Source organism: Scyliorhinus canicula, chromosome 23 (genome assembly GCF_902713615.1).
Source record: "Scyliorhinus canicula chromosome 23, sScyCan1.1, whole genome shotgun sequence".
In the NCBI taxonomy this organism is placed as follows: Eukaryota; Metazoa; Chordata; class Chondrichthyes; order Carcharhiniformes; family Scyliorhinidae; genus Scyliorhinus; species Scyliorhinus canicula.
Genome location: NC_052168.1, coordinates 4,964,643 through 4,983,962, shown reverse-complemented (window position 1 = coordinate 4,983,962; position 19,320 = coordinate 4,964,643). Strand labels below are relative to the sequence as shown.

Sequence of the window (19,320 nt, the reverse complement as noted above, 5' to 3'; positions counted from 1 at the left end):
TATGGGCTGAGCCGCGCAACGGCTCGCATACAGAGCCCACAAGGACATAATACAATGCAATGAAATACAGTGTGAATTACAATCCAGTATAATTCACCACAGTAGTCACTTTTATAATGTAGGAAACACAGCAAGCAATTTGCACAGAATAAGCTGACACCAACAACAATGAGGTAAGTGACCAGATAATCTGTTGCTTGAAGCATAAATACGAGTTGGGAGACTGAGAGAACTCCCCTGCTCTTCTTTGAGTGATGTAATGGGATATTCTACGCCAGGGGTGGGCAAACTTTTCCGTGCAAGGGCCACATTCAGAAATTCACAATTTTAAAGGGCCGCATAGTATATTAAGTAAAATAATTACTTCACCCGGTTATGATTCTGGGCGCCTCATATAGAACATAGAACAGTACAGCACAGAACAGGCCCTTCGGCCCTCGACGTTGTGCCGAGCAATGATCACCCTACTCAAGTCAACGTATCCACCCTATATCAGTAAGTAACCCAACAGCCCCCCCCCCCCCCCCCCCCCCCCCATTAACCTTTAAAAAAAAAATGTTTTTTTTTTATTTCTTTTTTTTTTAATGACTTGGTGGGCCGCATAAAGACCTTTGGCGGGCCGCATGCGGCCAGCGGGCCGTAGTTTGCCCACCCCTGTTCTACGCCTACCGTAGGGGGCAGTGAAGATCTCAGTTTACTGTTTCATGCACCTACCATAGTGCTTGTGCTGTTCTTTGTGTTGCTAAATTCAGGATGGTTGGCGTAGTGTTCACAAAGACCACAAAATAGCTTTAACTTGAACAAAGCTATAAATTTATTAACACTACTAATTCGGATTCAATACTTACTCCTAGATAATACAGTTGATAATAAACATATAATCTACTACTAATCTCTACACTGTAAAATTGACTATGATCTGTCAGCGGGTCAGTACTGAGGGAGTGCTGCACTGTCAGAGGGTCAGTACTGAGGGAGCGCCGCACTGTCAGAGGGTCAGTACTGAGGGAGTGCTGCACTGTCAGAGGGTCAGTACTGAGGGAGCGCCGCACTGTCAGAGGGTCAGTACTGAGGGAGTGCTACACTGCCAGAGGGTCAGTACTGAGGAACCTCGCCATTCACCTGAGGAAGGGGCTGTGCTCCGAAAGCTCGTGTTTGAAACAAACCTGCTGGACTTTAACGTGGTGTTGTAAGACTTCTTACTGTGCTCACCCCAGTCCAATGCCGGCATCTCCACATCTTGGATTAGAATGCCACTGGTAAAGGTGAATGGAGAGTGTTGTAATCCACCTTGCCATTCATTCAGGCCACTTTGCACATTAGACAACTCAGAATCAATGCTAGGATTTTTGATTCCAACCGTGGACCCGGGCCCCATGTGGTGAGCTCACACCCGCCCATTTCTATCTCGGTAACATCACCCAACACCGCCCCTCCCTCCGCTCACCTGCTGTCGAGACCCTCACCCATGTCTTTGTTACTTCTGGACTTGACTTTTCGAATGCGTGCCTCATGGCTCTCCTTCCGCATATTACCCTCCACGAGCTTCAGATCGTCCAGAAATCTGCTGCCTAACTCACACCAAATCCCGTTCACCCATCATCCCTGTTCTCGCTGGGCCGCATGGTGGCGCAGTGGTTAGCACTGCTGCCTCATGGCACTGAGGTTCAATCCCGGCCCCGGGTCACTGTCCGTGTGGAGTTTGCACATTCCCCCACCCGTGTCTGCGTGGGTCTCACCCCCACAACCCAAAGGTGTGCAGGCTAGGTGGATTGGCCAAGCTAAATTGTCCCTTAATTGGAAAAAAAATCATTGGGTACTCTAAATTTATTTTTTAACAGATCCCTGTTGTTGCTAACCACTAATGATGCCTTGTTAAGGCGGTGCCTCGATTTTAAAATTCTCACTTTATTTTCAAATCCCTCAATGGCCTCGCCTCCCCTTATCTCTGTAACCTCCTCCCCACGACCCATCCGATACATCTGCTGCACTCCCCTAATTCTGGCCTCTCGAACATCCTTCTCTTTCAGTCGCATCACTGTTGACAGCTGTTCCTTCCGTTGTCTGGACCCTCATCTCTGGAAACCCCCCCCCCCCCTCCCATTAAACATTCCCACGTCTCTCAGCTCCTTTAAGATGCTCCATAAAACTTCCCTCTTTCCCCAAGCTTCGGCCCACTGCCTTGTTATTTCCTGAGATGGTTCGGCGTTGAATCACCATACGCATGGGAAATCAGATAAAGTTGAAAGTGTTTAAAGTAAATGCAAGTTGATGTTAAGGTGCACTGCAAACCTTTCCAGTGCAATTTCAGTAAGAAGCCACCAGGAGGCACCAGACAGCGCACCCAGGCACTGTGTGCACATTAGCCACTGCCAGACCCACACACTTTTAAGATGACCAATTTCACAAATAAGCCTTAGAATTCCATAGAATTTACAGAGCAGAAGGAGGCCATTCAGCCCATCGAGTCTGCACCAGCCCTTGGAAAGAGCACCCTACCTAAGCCCACACCGCCACCCTAATTCCCGTAACCCCACCTAACCTTTTTGGACACCGAGGGCAATTTAGCATGGCCAATCCACCTAACCCGCGCATCTTTGGACTGTGGGAGGAAACCGGAGCACCCGGAGGAAACCCACGCACACACGGGGCGAAAATGCAAACTCCACACAGACAGTCATCCAAGCCGGGAATCGAACCTGGGACCCTGGAGCTGTGAAGCAACTGTGCTAACCATTGTGCTATCGTGCCTTTTTCCTTTACAGTTAGTTTGAACAGTCTGCTCCCAGCAGAGTGAGTTAACCCTTTCACACTACTAGCTGGTCCCCCACCCCCCCCCCACCCCCCCCACCCCCCCCCCACCCCACCCCCCCCACCCCCCCCACCCCCCCACCCCCCCCCCACCCCCCCCCCCTCCCACCCCCCCCACCCCCCACCAATTATCAACCCGTCCAACCACATCTTGAACATTCCTTCCAATGAGTGGGATTCCAGCCCAGAGGCAGGGATTCCACCTGTGACATTATATAAATGTACAGCATGTGAAGAGTTAATGATATGTTAAGCCTCGCCACTAGAGGGAGCTAAGGGACAGTACTATACATTCCACTGGCTCTTAAACTAAGGGGAGGAGTGTAGACTGGAGCTGAAGAAAGATTCATAGTGTATTGCAGAGTTAGTTAAGATATAATAGTTATAATTAGTAGATAGAGATAGGGTTAGTGAGTGTGGTTTAATTCTTACATGTATGTAAGAATTTAACTCAAATTTAGTAGTGTTAAGAAAATTAGTTTAGTAAGGCAGCATGGTGGTACCGTTGCACAGTGGTTAGCACTGCTGACTCATGACGCCGAGGTTTGATCCCGGCTCTGGGTCACTCTCCGTGTGGAGTTTGCACATTCTCCCCGTGTTTGCGTGGGTTTAGCCCCCACAACCCAAAAGATGTGCAGGCTAGGTGGATTGACAATGCTAAATTGCCCCTTAATTGGAAAAAAATCAATTGGGTACTCTAAATTTATATTTTTTTTAAATTAGTTTAGTTCTTCAAAAGAGTATCTTTGTGATCGCTACACTTTCCTTCCTGGAAAACTCCCTCAAAGATCACCACACTCCCTACTGAGCCACAGTGTCCAATCTGTGTTCATAACCGTCCCTGTGAATGGGATGTTAAACTGTGCTTAAAGGCGCGATGTAACTGCAATATGTCGATGTCACAGGACTTGAACAAGTGACTTTCCTCCTCAGAGGCGTGTGTGAGAGAGAATGACCCCCCCCCCCCCCCCCCCCCCCCCCAACTTCTCGACATCTGACAGACAAATATAATCTCTTGGGAATGATGTGGAGATGCCGGCTCTGGACCGGGGTGGGCACAGTAAGCAGTCTCGCAACCTCTTTAACCTGGTGTGTTATTTCTTGGGAAGTCACACTGAGGGGGTCAGCTCACGCACCGGCAACGCTGCTCTTGAAACCTCACACTTGGTAGATTTGATGCCCGGCTGAGTTGCATTTTTGTTTAATGTGGTTTGACAGGGAAGGCAGTTGTCACAAACCGATTACAGCTACATTCGAGGATCAAGGTGTTTCCTGTAATTCATTGCTAATGAGGTGAATCACATAGGGAACTGGGAATACCCCTGGCCCACAACCATGGGTGTATTTCCCTTCGCCTTGCCTGTTTGTGTGCCCCGGCCCTTGGATAGTCTACGTCACTCTTACATTGGGATGGTTGAAAGACTCTGTTTCCCATTATCAGTCTCTCCAGCATCAGCCTGAAGTACTCCAGCTCACATTCAAAATGTTTACATTCGGAGTCAATCCCCTTACATTTCATCCACCCGCACACTTCAGCACGAACCTCAGAGCGACGTCACCAGCGGTACCATTGTGGCTATTTACCATTGATTTCACTCCCTCGGAAAGCAACTGCCAATATTGTGCGTAAACTAACGGTTTCAAAAAAGGTTTACGTTTTAGGGCAGCACATTGACGCAGTGGTTAGCCCTGCTGCCTCATGGTGCCGAGGACCCAGGTTTGAAATCATAGAATGTACAGTGCAGAAGGAGGCCATTCGGCCCATCGAGTCTGCACTGGCTCTTGGAAAGAGCACCCTACCCAAAGTCAACACCTCCCCCCTATCCCCATAACCCAGTAACCCCACCCAACACTAAGAGCAATTTGGACACTAAGGGCAATTTATCACGGCCAATCCACCTAACCTGCACATCTTTGGACTGTGGGAGGAAACCGGAGCACCCGGAGAAAACCCACGCACACACGGGGAGGATGTGCAGACTCCGCACAGACAGTGACCCTAGTCGGGAATCGAACCTGGGACCTTGGAGCTGTGAAGCAATTGTGCTATCCACAATGCTGCCGTGCTGCCCTAAATGAAATGAAAATCGCTTATTGTCACAAGTAGGCTTCAACTGAAGTTACTGTGAAAAGCCCCTAGTCGCCACGTTCCTAGGCGCCTGTTCGGGGAGGCTGGTACGGGAATTGAACCGTGCTGCTGGCCTGGCTTGGTCTGCTTTAAAAGCCAGCGATTTAGCACAGTGTGCTAAATCAGCCCCATTGATCCTGGGTTTAATCCCGGCCCTGCGTCACTGGCCGTGTGGAGTTTGCACATTCTCCCCGTGTCTGCGTGTGTCTCACCACCCCCCCCCCACAACCCAAAAAGATGTGCAGGATGGTTGAATCGGAGGCGGTAAATTGCCCCTTAATTGGGAAAAAGAAAAGAATTGGGTGCTCTAAATTTATAAGAATGAAAAAAAAAGTCTTGCATTTCTATAGCAACTTTTAAGACGTTGGTGTGATATTACTTGGGAGTAATTTCTATGCTACTCATTTGTGATGCTGATTTATACTTTACTTTGATGATGAACACTCAACGCTTTCCAGTGATGACAAATTATTTATTGAGTAACAAATTAATATACTTGTGAGTTCTTTTCTTTAATACTTTGATGAGTAGTTGAATTAACTAAGATTGAATTAAATTTACAATGAATATGATACTCTACACTCTGAGCTGGTCAAACTTCTGTTCTCTAGCTAAAACACACAGCAAGAGAGTGGGAAAACAGATTGAGCTTGATTTTATACTCCCTGTTAGTGTTAGAACAAAGAACAAAGAAAAGTACAGCACAGGAACAGGCCCTTCGGCCCTCCAAGCCTGCGCCGACCATGCTGCCCGTCGAAACTAAAATCTTCTACACTTCCGGGGTCCGTATCCCTCTATTCCCATCCTATTCATATATTTGTCAAGATGCCCCTTAAACGTCACTATCGTCCCTTCTTCCACCACCTCCTCCGGCAGCGAGTTCCAGGCACCCACTACCCTCTGTGTAAAAAACTTGCCTCGTCCATCTCCCCTAAACCTTGCCCCTCGCACCTTAAACCTATGCCCCCTAGTAATTGACCCCTCTACCCTGGGAAAAAGCCTTTGACTATCCACTCTGTCTATGCCCCTCATAATTTTGTAGACCTCTATCAGGTCGCCCCTCAACCTCCATCGTTCCAGTGAGAATAAACTGAGTTTATTCAACCGCTCCTCATAGCTAATGCCCTCCATACCAGGCAACATCCTGGTAAATCTCTTCTGCACCCTCTCTAAAGCTTCCACATCCTTCTGGTAGTGTGGCGACTGTCATAATATACACCAGTATATCATGGTGCAGACACACACTGATGGACACACACAGGGACCAATCAACATGTACAAACACCGCAGCCAATCACCAGTTAGAATACACACACTATAAAGGCAGAGGGCGGTTCCCACGGATTCTGGGTGCTGCCTCTGAGTGTAACAAGAACTCATCCAGCCCAGCACAGACGCACACCACGTGCTGAGAGAATCAACTGGTTCGGACAAGGCTTAGGTCTCTAGTTTAAGTTAGCATCATTTAGACCCACAGTCATCGTGTGTTAGTCAGTTAGAAGTAGTTCATAAAATTGAGTTGAACCTTCATCAGTGTTGGAAGTGTCTGTTCATCTCTCAAGTCTACACTAGCCAGCACTTCAGCGACCAGAATTGAACACTATACTCTAAGTGTGGCCTAACTAAGGTTCTATACAGCTGCAACATGAGTTGTCAATTCTTATACTCAATGCCCCGGCCAATGAAGGCAAGCATGCCGTATGCCTTCTTGACGACCTTCTCCACCTGTGTTGCCCCTTTCAGTGACCTGTGGACCTGTACACCTCTGGCTTTCACTACTCTTGAGGGTTCTACCATTCACTGTATATTCCCTACCTGCATTAGACCTTCCAAAATGCATTACCTCACATTTGTCCGGATTAAACTCCATCTGCCATCTCTCCGCCCTCTAGTGATCATCTGACTGTACTGACTGCACATTAACCAATCATGTACTGTACTTACATATATAGAGATCACTACAGTTGGAAAATCCCAACGTGCGTTACAGCATTTGTTTGTGGAAGTGCAGTCACTGTTGTAATGTCTGAAACTTGGCAGGAAATGTGCGCACAGCAAACTCCCACAAACAGCAATGTGACAATGACCTGATGTTGGTTGGGGTATAAATATTGGCCAGGAGACCACGGATAACTCCCCTGCTCTTCTTCAAAATGGTGCCCTGCGATCTTTTGTGTCCAGCTGAACAATAGGGGCTCGATTTAACTTTGCACCCAAAAGACAGCATCACCTCCGACAGTGCAGCACTCCCTCAGTACTATCAGCAATTGTTGCTGCTGCAAAGTACTTTTCAATCATAAAGCAAGGATTGCGCATTATCTTATGTGACATTATAAATGCGTTTGAGAAAATTAACAGGAGCAGTAATTACTGAGGCCTGGGCTAACGCTCGGGAAACACGAGTTCAAATCCCACTATGGCACGTGGAAAATTTTAATCCAGTTAATTGAATAAATGTGAAAAATCAGTAACCATGTAACTACTGGAATTTTGTGAAACAAATGTGCTTCACCCATGGTCCTTCAGTGAGGGAAATCAGCTGCAGATACCTGGTCTGGCCTATATGTGCCACAGTGGTAAGCACTGCTGTCTCACAGCGTCAGGGACCCGCGTTCAATTCCGGCCTCGGGTGATTGTGGGGAGTTTGCACGTTGTCCCCATGTCTCCGTGGGTTTCTTCCCGGTGCTCCGGAATCTTCCCACAGTCCAGGGATGTGCAGGTTAGGTGGGGTCACGGGGTTAGGGCGAGGGTGTTGGCCTCGGTAGGGGGCTCCTTCAGAGGGTCAGTGCAGACTCAATGGCTTCCATCTGCACTGTAGGGATTTTATGGTTCTATATGTGACTGCATGACCACAGCAGAGTGGCTCCCTCTTCACTTCCCTCCTTAATATGTAGCAAACCGACCACCATTGAAATTAACCTCATCATTCAGGCTGCAATTGTTCAAGAAGGACGTTATTGCCCTGGAGAGTGTGCCGAGGAGGTTTACAAGAATGTTGCCAGGGCTGGAACAATGTAGCTACGAGAAGTGATTATAGGTTGGGGTTATTTTCCTTGGATCAAAGAAGGCTGAGGGGTGACTTAATTGAGGTGAACAAAATTGAGAGAGGAAGAGATAGGGTGGACAGGATTAAATTGTTTCCCTTGGTGGAGAATTCAACAATCAGGGCACAGAGATTCAAGATAAGTGGTAGACGGTGTAGAGGGGACATGGGGAAGAACGTTTTTACGCAGAGGGTTGTGGGAGTCTGGGATTTGCTGCTCGAGTTGGTGGTGGAGGCAAAGACCCTAAACTCTTTTGAGCAGTATCTGGACATGCACCTTAAATGCTCTCAGCTTTATAAAAATAAATTTACAGTGTCCAGTTATATTTTTTCCCAATTCAGGGGCAGTTTAGCATGGCCAATCCACCTACCCTGCACATCTTTGGGTTGTGGGGGCAAGACCCACGCAGACAAGGGGAGAATGTGCAAACTCCACATGGTAAGTGCTCTGAGCTACAGGGCTATGGATCGGGTGCTGGAAGGTGGGATTAGAAAGGGCACCTGGATGTCCTTGTGCTGGCATGGACAAGAGGGGCCGAATGGGGCAGCATGGTGGCTCAGTGGTTAGCACTGCTGCCTCACGGCGCCAAAATCCCAGGTTCGATCCCGGCTCTGGGTCACTGTCCGTGTGAGTTTGCACATTCTCCCCGCGTCTGCGAGGGTTTTGCCCCCACAACCCAAAGATGTGCAGTTGGTGAATTGGCCACGCTAAATTGCCCCTCAATTGGTAAAAATGAATTGGGTACTCTAAATTTATTTTTTAAAAAGAGGGGCTGAATGGCCTCCTTCTGCGCTGTAACATTTCTATGATTCTATGAAGGAGACTCACCATCGCTTTCTAGATGTGGAGGGCAATTAGGAATGGGCAATGAAAGGGCAGCACGGTGGCGCAGTGGGTTAGCCCTGCAGCCTCACGGCGCCGAGGTCCCAGGTTCGATCCCGGCTCTGGGTCACTGTCCGTGCGGAGTCTGCACGTCCTCCCCGTGTGTCGTGAGTTTCCTCCGGGTGCTCCGGTTTCCTCCCACAGTCCAAAGATGTGCGGGTTAGGTGGATTGGCCATGATAAATTGCCCGTAGTGTCCTAAAAAGTAAGGTTGGGGGGGGGGTTGTTGGGTTACGGGTATAGGGTGGATACGTGGGTCTGAGTAGGGTGATCATTGCTCGGCACAACATCGAGGGCTGAAGGGCCTGTTCTGTGCTGTACTGTTCTATGTTCTATGTTCTAACCCAAAGATGTGCAGGGTAGGTGAATTGGCCACGCTAAATTACCCCTTAATTGGAAAAAATAAATTGGGTACTCTAAATTTATATTTTAAAAAAAGGAATGGGCAATGAGGGTTGCTTTTCCAAAGACGCTCTCGTCCCATGAATGAATAATAATAATAATCGCTTATTGTCACCAGTAGGCTTGAATGAAGTTACTGTGAAAAGCCCCTAGTCACCACATTCCGGTGCCTGTTCGGGGAGGCCGGTACGGGGATTGAACCTGCGCTGCTGGCCTTGCTCTGCATTACAAGCCACTGTGCTAAACCAGCTCCAGAATAAGAATAGAGCCTGCAATTTTGGAGTAATTATAAAGTGCGCCAGACGAGAATCGCAGGCAAAAATGACACAAGGTGCAGTCTCGAAGTGGTCGTTGAGAAACTTTAATTGTAATGTTCAGAAAGTTTGCACGTTACAAGGTTTTCACTAATTGGCTGGGATTTTCCGGCTCTGCCCACCACTGGGATCTCGCAGAAAGTCGATAGCCCTTCGGCAGTCCCGCCACTCCGCCCCGCCCCGCCGCCCCCTCACAACCACCCCCACCCCCACCCCACCCCATCCCGGGGCCGGACCTGCCAGGGCAAGGCCGGGAAATCCCAACCATGGATTCCGTGAAAGACAACATTCATTCAGGCCACAAGAAGGGAATCTCTCAAAGACACGTGGAATCAGAGTGTCAAAGACAAGTTTCATTTGGCCAAGAGAATCAGTCACTCTCTCTTCCCCCTAATGTCTATTTTCATTTGCAAACAAGCGGTTAGAAAAATACCGTCGCCCTTTATGAAACCCGACAAGGTAAATAGGGAGGAAACTGTTCCTGGTGGCAGGAAGGGGGTTGCTAACCAGAGTTCCGAAGATTTAAGACAATTTACAGCAGAAACTAGGGGAGGAACTGAGACATTTGTCATACGCAGCGGATCGTTGCGATCTGAGACACGTTGCTTGTAAGGAAATCGGGTAAATCCGTGAAACGGTATTGGAAAGGGGCAGGGAAGTGGAAAGTTCTTTCAAAATCCAGCAAGGGGACAATGGGCCGAATGCACGGTAGCGCACTGGTTAGCACTGTTGCTTCGCAGCGCCAAGGACCCAGGTTCGATTCCCGGCTTGGGTCACCGTCTGTGCGGAGTCTGCACGTTCTCCCCGTGACTGCGTGGGTTTCCTCCGGGTGCTCTGGTTTCCTCCCACAAGTCCCGAAAGACGTGCTGGTTAGGTGAATTGGACATTCTGAATTCTCCCACCGTGTACCCGAACAGGCATCGGAATGTGGCGACTAGGGGCTTTTCACAGTAACTTCACTGCAGTGTTAATGTAAGCCTACTTGTGACAGGTAGGCTTATATTAACTACTTGTGGGTTGTGGAATGAGATTGACCGATAGTCCAGGGGTCCTCCAAACTGTTTCTCCTGCCAGTCTGACTTCCCGCAGGAAAGTTGGGAGTCATGGAACCATCAGAAAAACATAAGGGGGGGGGCAGCACGGTGGTGCAGTGGTTAGCACGGCTGCATCACGGCACCGAGGTCCCAGGTTCTATCCCGGCTCTGGGTCACTGTCCATGTGGAGTTTGCACATTCTCCCCGTGTTTGCGTGGGTTTCGCCCCCACAACCCAAAGATGTGCAGGGTAGGTGGATTAAACACGCTAAATTGCCCCTTAATTGGAAAAAATAAATTGGGTATTCTAAATTTAAAAAAAAAGAACATGGCGAGGAAACTTACGTTGAAAAGAGAACGTTTATTGCACATACTCTGGCACTGAAAGCATTTTTCTGTTGACTGAAGCACTTCAGAAGTGCAGAGGGGAAGCCTTGAGGAGGTGCTTTTAACCGCGTGTGTGATGCCACTGGGAAGCTGCTGTAACATTCGGAGCTTTCAGTTCAGCATCTGCGGGCCGAACAACACATTGGTGTCTGGATTTCCCCCGACCTGCCAGCGGGGAGATAGTGAACCCCAAGTTCAGATAATCTTTAGAATTGTTTGTAAATGCCGCACTATGTGTTATAACCCTGTGGAGGATACTCATTCAGTTGACTACTTGAAGATGGCCTATGTGCCAAAGACTTGCGTTGAAGAAACGGAGAACTGAATCCTGGTGAATTCACAGAGGTGGGTGACCTCTCTTCAGCTGTACTGCTTCTCCATTTTGACCAGCTGGCAGTACATCACCAAGGACGAAACAAGGCCAAGTATCTGAGGAAGAAGGAGCGGGAGGAAAAGATCACAAATTAGAACAGGAATTTTCGGGTTCTAAAGGCTGGGAAGCAGCTGAGACAACTCAAGCGGTCACGGTGAGATGGAACTAAGATTGTGCTCCAGAGCCGTGGGGGGGGGGGGGGGGGGGGGGGCAGTGTTGCTGCTGAACCGCCTAAAGAGGAAGATTATGCAGGGCTGCAATGTGGAGCTTAGGAGGGACAGGAGAGAAGGAACGAACAAAACTGGGATTTCATTGGCCTGGAGTGCTCCAGCGAGTGAAGCTCCAGACAAATAGGGCAGCACGGTGGCGCAGTGATTAGCCCTGCTGCCTCACGGCACCGAGGTCCCAGGTTCCATCCCGGCTCTGGGTCACTGTCCGTGTGGAGTTTGCACATTCTCCCCGTGTTTGTGTGGGTTTCGCCCCCACAACCCAAAGATGTGCAGGGTAGGTGGATCGGCCACTCTAAATTGCTCCTCAACTGGAAAAAATGAATTGGGTACTCCAAATTTAAAAAAAAAAGATCGGGAAAAATCACCGTGGCATTAATAAAACAATTGCATATGTCGTGCCCGTTTCTTTAGAAGTTCATCTTTACCAGATGAAAGAAATATTGAAAATGGGAGAAGTGATAGCCTTTTTGTTTTCCAATTGATGCAGGAAGCCAGTGTGTCACAAGGATAGATGTGTTGGGGGGGGGGGGGGGGGGGGGGGGGGGGGGGAATGAAACCTCCAGGAATACATTTAATTCCAGTTGGCAACCCTAAAAGAGACAGTGAGTTAGAGACAGAGAGTTCCAGACAGGTTCAGGGCGACGGTATATTTCAGACAACAAACTTTTATGTTGTTGAATCCTGGTACAAAAAAAACCACAGGTTACGCACAGCACAAATTTATGACTTAAATTCAACACAGAAAACAGCCTAAGGCCCTTTGGAAAGAATATTTTTGGGAACAGCAAAGGAGTAGACGCCAAAGCCATTTTGGGACAGAAGCTGAAAGCTTTGTCGGAAAGAATTGGGTGTGGTGAATGTTTTCAAGAGAAGAGCAAAATAAAGAGCATCGGGAAAGGAGTTTGAGAAAGTAAGACTGAGGATGGCATGGTATTATCCCAACTGTGAGAACTGCGAGGGTTAATGAAGTGTCTAGAGTAGCCACTAGAGGGAGCTACAGTTACAAGCATATAAGACAGATGCCTTGTGGGAGAGTGTGTGCAAGAGTTAGCTGGAGAGAGTCAGAAATATAAATAGTGTAAGTGAGAGCAGATCATAGTTTATATCAGTACTAAGATTAGCTGTAGATGAGTATAGTTTAAATGTTTATAATCAACTGTGTATTCTTTAGGAGTACGTGTCGAATCCAAATGAGTAGTGTTAATAAATTTATAGCTTTGTTTAAGTTCCAGCTATTTTGTGGTCTTTGTGAACACTACGCCAACCATCCTGAAATAAGCAACACAAAGAACAGCACTGTTGGGAGGGAGAAGAACAGAAAACATAAGATAAGAAGCCAACACATGGAGAGGGTGACCTGGTCGGAGGAGGATGTAATGCTAGAGCAGGTTGACCCCAGATGAGGGTTTTAAATTAAATGTATTGGGGAACTGGGAACCAACTTAACAACAGTGATTATTTGCGTTTATAAGACCATAAGACATAGGAGCAGAATTAGGCCATTGAGTCTGCTCCGACCATAGCTGATATGTTTCTCATCCCCATTCTCCTGTCTTCTCCCCATAACGCCTTCCCCTTATTGATCAAGAAATCCCCTTATTAATCAAGAACACCAGGTTTGTGCTTGAGGTGCTGGACTGCAGAACAAGAGCCGGAGGATGGAATTAGACAGAATAGTTCTTTCTCAGAACATAAGAACTAAGATCTGGAGTCGGCAATTTGGCCTCTCGACCCTGCTCCACCATTCAATACGACCGTGGCTGATTCTCATCATGGCCTCAACTCCCCCGTCTTGCCTGTTCTCCATAACCCTTCAACCCATGACCAATTAAAAATCTGTCTTACTCTTCCTTAAATTTACTATCCCAGCATCCACCGCACTCTGGGGTGGCGAATTCCACAGATTCCCAAACCAATGGGAGAAGTAGTTTCTCCTCAAATCTGTTTTGAATGTTCTACCTCTTATCTGAAGACTATGACCTCTCGTTCTAGAATGCCCCACAAGAGGAAGCATCCTCTCCACGTCTACTTTATCCATACCTTTTATCGTCTTATGTACCTCAATTCGATCTCCCCTTATTCTTCTAAACTCTAGAGAGTATCGACACAAACTGCTCAATCTCTCCTCATACGACAAACCCCTCATCTCTGGAATCAACCTAGTGAACCTCCTCTGAACTGCCTCCAATGTCACTACGTCCCTCGTCAAATAAGGGGACCAAAACTGTGCACAATACACCAGGTGTAGTCTCTCCAATGCCTTGCATAGTTGCAACAACACTTCTTTACCGTTATACTCTATTCCTTTAGTTATAAATGCCAACATTCCATTTGCTTTCTTATTACCTGCTGCACCTGCACGCTAGTTTTCTACGACTAGGACACCCAGATCCCGCTGCATCGGAGCTCCCCGACGTCTCTCCCCATTTAGATAATAAGTTGCCTTCCCATTTTTACGGCCAAAATGGATGACCTCACACGTATCCACGTTAAACTCCGCCTGTCACATTTTGGCCCATTTATGTCGCAGAACATCCCACTGCGCCTCCCAGGGGCACAATCAGACACGATTAGACATCAAACCACATTAAGGAGGACAAAAGAGATAGGTTTTCAGTAGAGTTTAAAAGGAGGTGGCGGGAGGTGGCGAGGGATAGAGGTGGAAGGGGAGAATTCGAGAATGCAGTCAACTGAAAGCACGACTGTCAAAGGTGAAGCGATTAAAATCGCAAGAAGCCAGAATCGAGGGAAGGCCGAGCACTCAGGAGGGTTACTGGCTGGAGAGGTAACAGAAATAGGTTTCATAATATACATCCATGTATATGATGGAGGGCAGACAGGCAGTGATTGACACACAGGATGACCAGTGAGCACACAGAACACAGCAGCCAATCACCAGACAGGACACGACCACTATAAAGCCAGAGGGCACCGGTTTTCCCGCTCTCTCGGGATCCAGCCTCTGAGACAGTCAGATAGTCTGGTCAGGTTAGCCTCAGGTCTCCTGTCAAGTCAGCACAGTGTCAACCCACAGTTAAAGCATGTATTATAGTTAGATGTTCAATATAATTGTGTTGCATCTCATCCCGTAACAGCCTCCCCAGACAGGCGCCAGAATGTGGTGACTAGGGGCTTTTCACAGTAACTTCATTTGAAGCCTACTCGTGACAATAAGCGATTTTCATTTCATTTCAAGTGTTGGAAGCCTGTCTCTCTCTACACTGCATCAAACGCAGTCCACATAGACCCAGCTTACCCAACACATCAATAGGGAGTGGCCAGGTCATGCCTGGTGACAGGGATTGGGCGAGGAGGGCGTTGGAGAAATTGAAGTGAGGGGGTAGCAAAAGTGAATCCAGAGAAAGAAGTGAAGAGTTAAACAACATTGAGGTGCTGGAAACAGCCAGTTCTGGTGACCATGATGTGGAGATGCCGGTGTTGGACTGGGGTGAGCACAGTAAGAAGTCTTACAACAACAGGTTAGAGTCCAACAGGTTTGTTTCAAACACGAGCTTTCGGAGCACTGCTCCTTCCTCAGGTTAACCTGGTGTTGTAAGACTTCTTACAATTCTGGTGATGGCAGGGGAGAGGTTTGCTCAGGACCGAGCAGAAGCCATTGGCCTTACACAATATGAAGAAACCTCTCCAAAACGGCCAACCCCTTCAGTCTGAGACCCATGGCCCATGTTCTAGATTCCCTAGCCAGAGGTAACATCTTCTCATCATGCCAAGCCCCTTCACACTGCTGTATGTTTGAATGAGATTACCCCTCATTCTTTAAAGCCCCAAAGATATAGACCTAGTCCGCTCCATCTCTTCCCTTGGGACAATCCTCTCATCCCATAAATCAGTGGACCTTAATTGGACTTCACCCAGGACAAACATGCCCCCCTTAGATACGGAGACTAAAACAACACTTTGTATCCCATTTGCCTCACCAAGGTCCCAAATAATTGGAGTTTCGAAGTCTTTATTCCTCGTACTCCAATCAATTTTTAACATACCGTTTGCCTCCCTTAATTGCTCGCTATTCCATCACATTATCTTTCCGTGACTGGAGACGCTAATTCTGATTGTGAATCGGTAAAGTATGTAAAGGTAAGATCCCATCCCGAGCTCTGTGAAGTAACGTACCTGTAGCACTGGGATGCAAAGTCCAAAGATGCAGACAGCCACAACGTTTTCCTTCAGCCACTCAATAACCTTTTCATAGCAGGCCTACCGACACAAGGAAAAAAATTAAACCCTGCGGAGAACTGAACGTCACGTGGCTTTAAGACTTAAAGGGACAGTCCGCTAAGTTGCACAGTGCTCCAACACAGGACTTCCCCTGAACGGCAATACCACTCTGGTTGTATTTTCTTTTCGATTTAAATTTAGTTCTCCGATTCACCTAGCCTGCACATCTTTTGAGTTGTGGGGGTGAGACCCACGCAGACACGGGGGGGAATGTGCAAACTCCACACGGACAGTGACCCGGGGCCGGGATCGAACCCGGGTGCTCGGCGCCGTGAGGCAGCAGTGCTAACCACTGTGCCGCCTCTGGTTGTGTTTTCAATTCTAAATTCGCCATGACTGATTCCTTGTCTGATTGGAACCCAGAAACAAGAGAGCGCCATTCAGCCTCTTGAGCCCTATTTTTCCATTCAATCCGACTCATTCTGTTCCCCCACCTCGACTAACAAAAATCTCTCAATCTTAACTTGAAAATTAACGATTGTTCTCGCATCAATTGCTGTTTCTGGAATGGAGTTCCAGATTTCTGCTAATCTTTTCACGCAGAAGTGTTTCTTAATCCCACTCCTGAAATGCTGTCTCATTTTTCGCTGGGTAGCGAAATTCCAGGATTAATGACCTTCCGAGACGAAATTCCCCCTCGTCTCCGTCTGAAGTTGAAGATCTCTTATTCTGAAGCTATGCCCCCTGGGTTGTAGGCCGTAATTCTCTGGCTGTTGCGATTCTCTGTTCCGCCAGGCACCGCACACCACCCCCCCCCCCACCCCCCCCCCCACCCCCCCCCACGGGTTCCCCGGCAGCAAATGAAGACTTCAATGGGAAATCCCACTGACAAGCAGCGGTGGGAGTTGGGAATGCCGTTGGCATGGAATGGCGTGCCGCCGGGAAATATGCGGAGGACCAGAGAATCCAGCCCATAGATTTACCCACGAGGTGGGGGGGGGAGGGGGGGACGACATCGGGCAGAATTCTCCGCTCCCGGGAAAAATCGTGAGGGCTCGGCCGAGTTTCACGACGGCCTCGGAGGCCGCTCCTCGCCCCCTATTCTCCCCTCCCGCGGGGCAAGGAGCGGCCTCCGTAACTCTCGGCCGCGGGGGCGTCACGCCAAGACGTCAGCCGCGCATGCGCAGGTTGGCCGGCTCCAACCCGCGCATGCGCGGCTGACGTCATGACGCTGATGGCACGAACCCGTGCATGCGCGGTGGCCGTCTTCCCCTCAGCTGCCCCCGCAAGACGTGGTGGCTTGATCTTGCGGGGCGGCGGAGGGGAAATAGTGCGTCCGATTTGGACGCCGGCCCGACGATCGGTCGCTGGCCTGTCCCCTCCCGAGCACAGTCGTGGTGCTCCTTCCTTTCAAGGCCACCTACAAGCCCCAAACGGGCTTCTCAGTCCCGTTTCACGACGGCAGCGACCAAGTGTGTTTGCCGCCCTCGTGAAACGTTCGCGAATGGCAGGCCGCTTGGCCATTCCGGGTCGCAGAATCGCCGTGAAAAACGGCGAGCAGCGATTCTTCCGAGCCCGGGGGGTGGGGTAATCGCGGGGGGGCGCCAGGGTGGCGTGAAATTTGTCGGGGGGCCTTCCCGCAATTCTCCCACCCGCGTGGGGAGCGGAGAATCGCGCCCATTATTTCAGCATCTACCTTGTCAACCTCCTCAGAACCTTATGTTTTCAAAAAGTCATGAGGGCAGCACGGCGGTGCAGTGGTTAGCACCGCTGCCTCACGGCGCCGGGGTCCCAGGTTCGATCCCGCTCTGGGTCACTGTCCGTGTGGAGTTTGCACATTCTCCCCGTGTCTGCGTGGGTTTCGACCCCCACAACCCAAAGATGTGCAGGGTAGATGGATTAGGCCACACTAAATTGCCCCTTAATTGAAAAAAATTAATTGCGTACTCTAGGCCTAACCTGCCCAATATTTCCTGATAAAGACGTGCAAAAGTGCGCAATTGGAGGAGCGCAGAGGGCTACCGGGGTGGAGGAGGTCACAGAGAGGGGACCGCAGCGCCTACGGACAACTAACGTGCGACTCACATCTTTCCACCAGGTATTGGAATTAGTCGAGCAGTCATCGACCAGTTTGAAGCAGCACGAGGTGGGCACCTTTGTTCCGTTTAAGACGTCGAACCAGTCTTCGTAATGAACAACGCCACAACAGCGGAACTGGACAGGGGAGGGAACACACATGTCACACGGTCAGTTTCTCTACGAACCCACACTCCTGCCCAGTAACAGTTGAGAGGGAAGGCACATCAGTGGAGTGACCTTACATCTGTCTGCACAATGTCCCAGCCATTTGTCAGCCCAGTGTTACCCGAGGTGTTGTAGAATTGCAGCCCATTCTTCAGCTCCTCTTTTGCGTAACTGTTTATCTAGGATCAATACAAAATAGAAAAAAAGTACATGGGTTTGCCGGCAAACAATTAGTTCCATACAGCTGAAGGCGGTGAATAGGGCGCACCTCACAAGGGCGAGGGATGAGCCGGCTCTTTGAGGGGGTAGAAGATGTGTGTGAACGTTGCAGGGGGGAGCCCCACAAACCACGTTCATATGTTTTGGTCCTGTCCAAAACTGGAGGATTACTGGAAGGAGGTGATTAGGGTAATCTCTAAAGTGGTGCATGTGAAACTGGACCCGGGCCCCCGGGAGGCCATATTCGGGGTGTCGGACCAGCCGGGGTTGGAAACGGGCGCGGAGGCTGATGTCGTAGCCTTCGCCCCGTTGATCGCCCGAAGGCGGATCCTGTTAGGGTGGAGATCAATCTCTCCACCCTGTGCCCTGGCGTGTTTGGGGGGGACCTGCTGGAATTCTTAACGCTTTAAAAGGTCAGATTTAAATTGAGGGGAAGGATGGAGGGGTTCTACAATTCATGGGCGTTATTCATTACGCACATTCGAGAATTGGATCACATCGAACATTAGGGCAGTTGGGGGCTGGGCAGGTTGGGGGAGGGGACTGTATGTGTTAAGGGTGACTATGGGTGATTCCTGATTCCTTTCTGTCATTTAGAACATAGAACATAGAACAGTACAGCACAGAACAGGCCCTTCGGGCCCTCGATGTTGTGCGAGCACATGATTTACCCTACTCAAAACCCACGTATCCACCCCTATACCCGTTAACCCACACAACCCCACCCCCCCCTTACCCTTACTTTTTAGCACACTACGGGCAATTTAGCCATGGCCAATCCACCCCTAAACCCGCCACATCTTTGGACTGTGGGAGGAAACCGGAGCAACCCGGAGGAAACCCACGCACCACACGGGAGGACGTGCAGACTCCACACAGGACAGTGACCCAGCGGGAATCAAACCTGGGACCCTGGAGCTGTGAAGCATTTATGCTAACCACCATGCTACAGTGCCTGCCCACATTTGTCTGTGTTAACATGCGGGCCAATGTTGTGGTTTGGTGGGAAGATGGATTGTTGTATTGATATGGGGGTTACATTCGTACTGATTATTGTTTGTTGTTGGGTGTAAAT

The 19,320-nt window shown here is 49.1% G+C and overlaps 1 protein-coding gene across 2 annotated transcripts in view; it reads right to left on the bottom strand.

The window, feature by feature from the left end:
* Nucleotides 1-10,954: 10,954 nt before the first annotated feature.
* LOC119956519 (tetraspanin-4-like) overlaps nucleotides 10,955-19,320 on the bottom strand; it is a 50,759-nt gene continuing 42,393 nt past the window's right edge. For both annotated transcript variants that reach the window (XM_038783802.1, XM_038783803.1), the window contains exons 5-8: nucleotides 18,104-18,205; nucleotides 17,868-17,996; nucleotides 15,738-15,821; nucleotides 10,955-11,429 (exon numbers count right to left, since the gene is read on the bottom strand). In XM_038783802.1, the coding sequence (XP_038639730.1) occupies nucleotides 11,361-11,429; nucleotides 15,738-15,821; nucleotides 17,868-17,996; nucleotides 18,104-18,205 (384 nt within the window). In that variant the 3' untranslated portion in view covers nucleotides 10,955-11,360. The remainder of the gene's footprint in view (nucleotides 11,430-15,737; nucleotides 15,822-17,867; nucleotides 17,997-18,103; nucleotides 18,206-19,320) is intronic.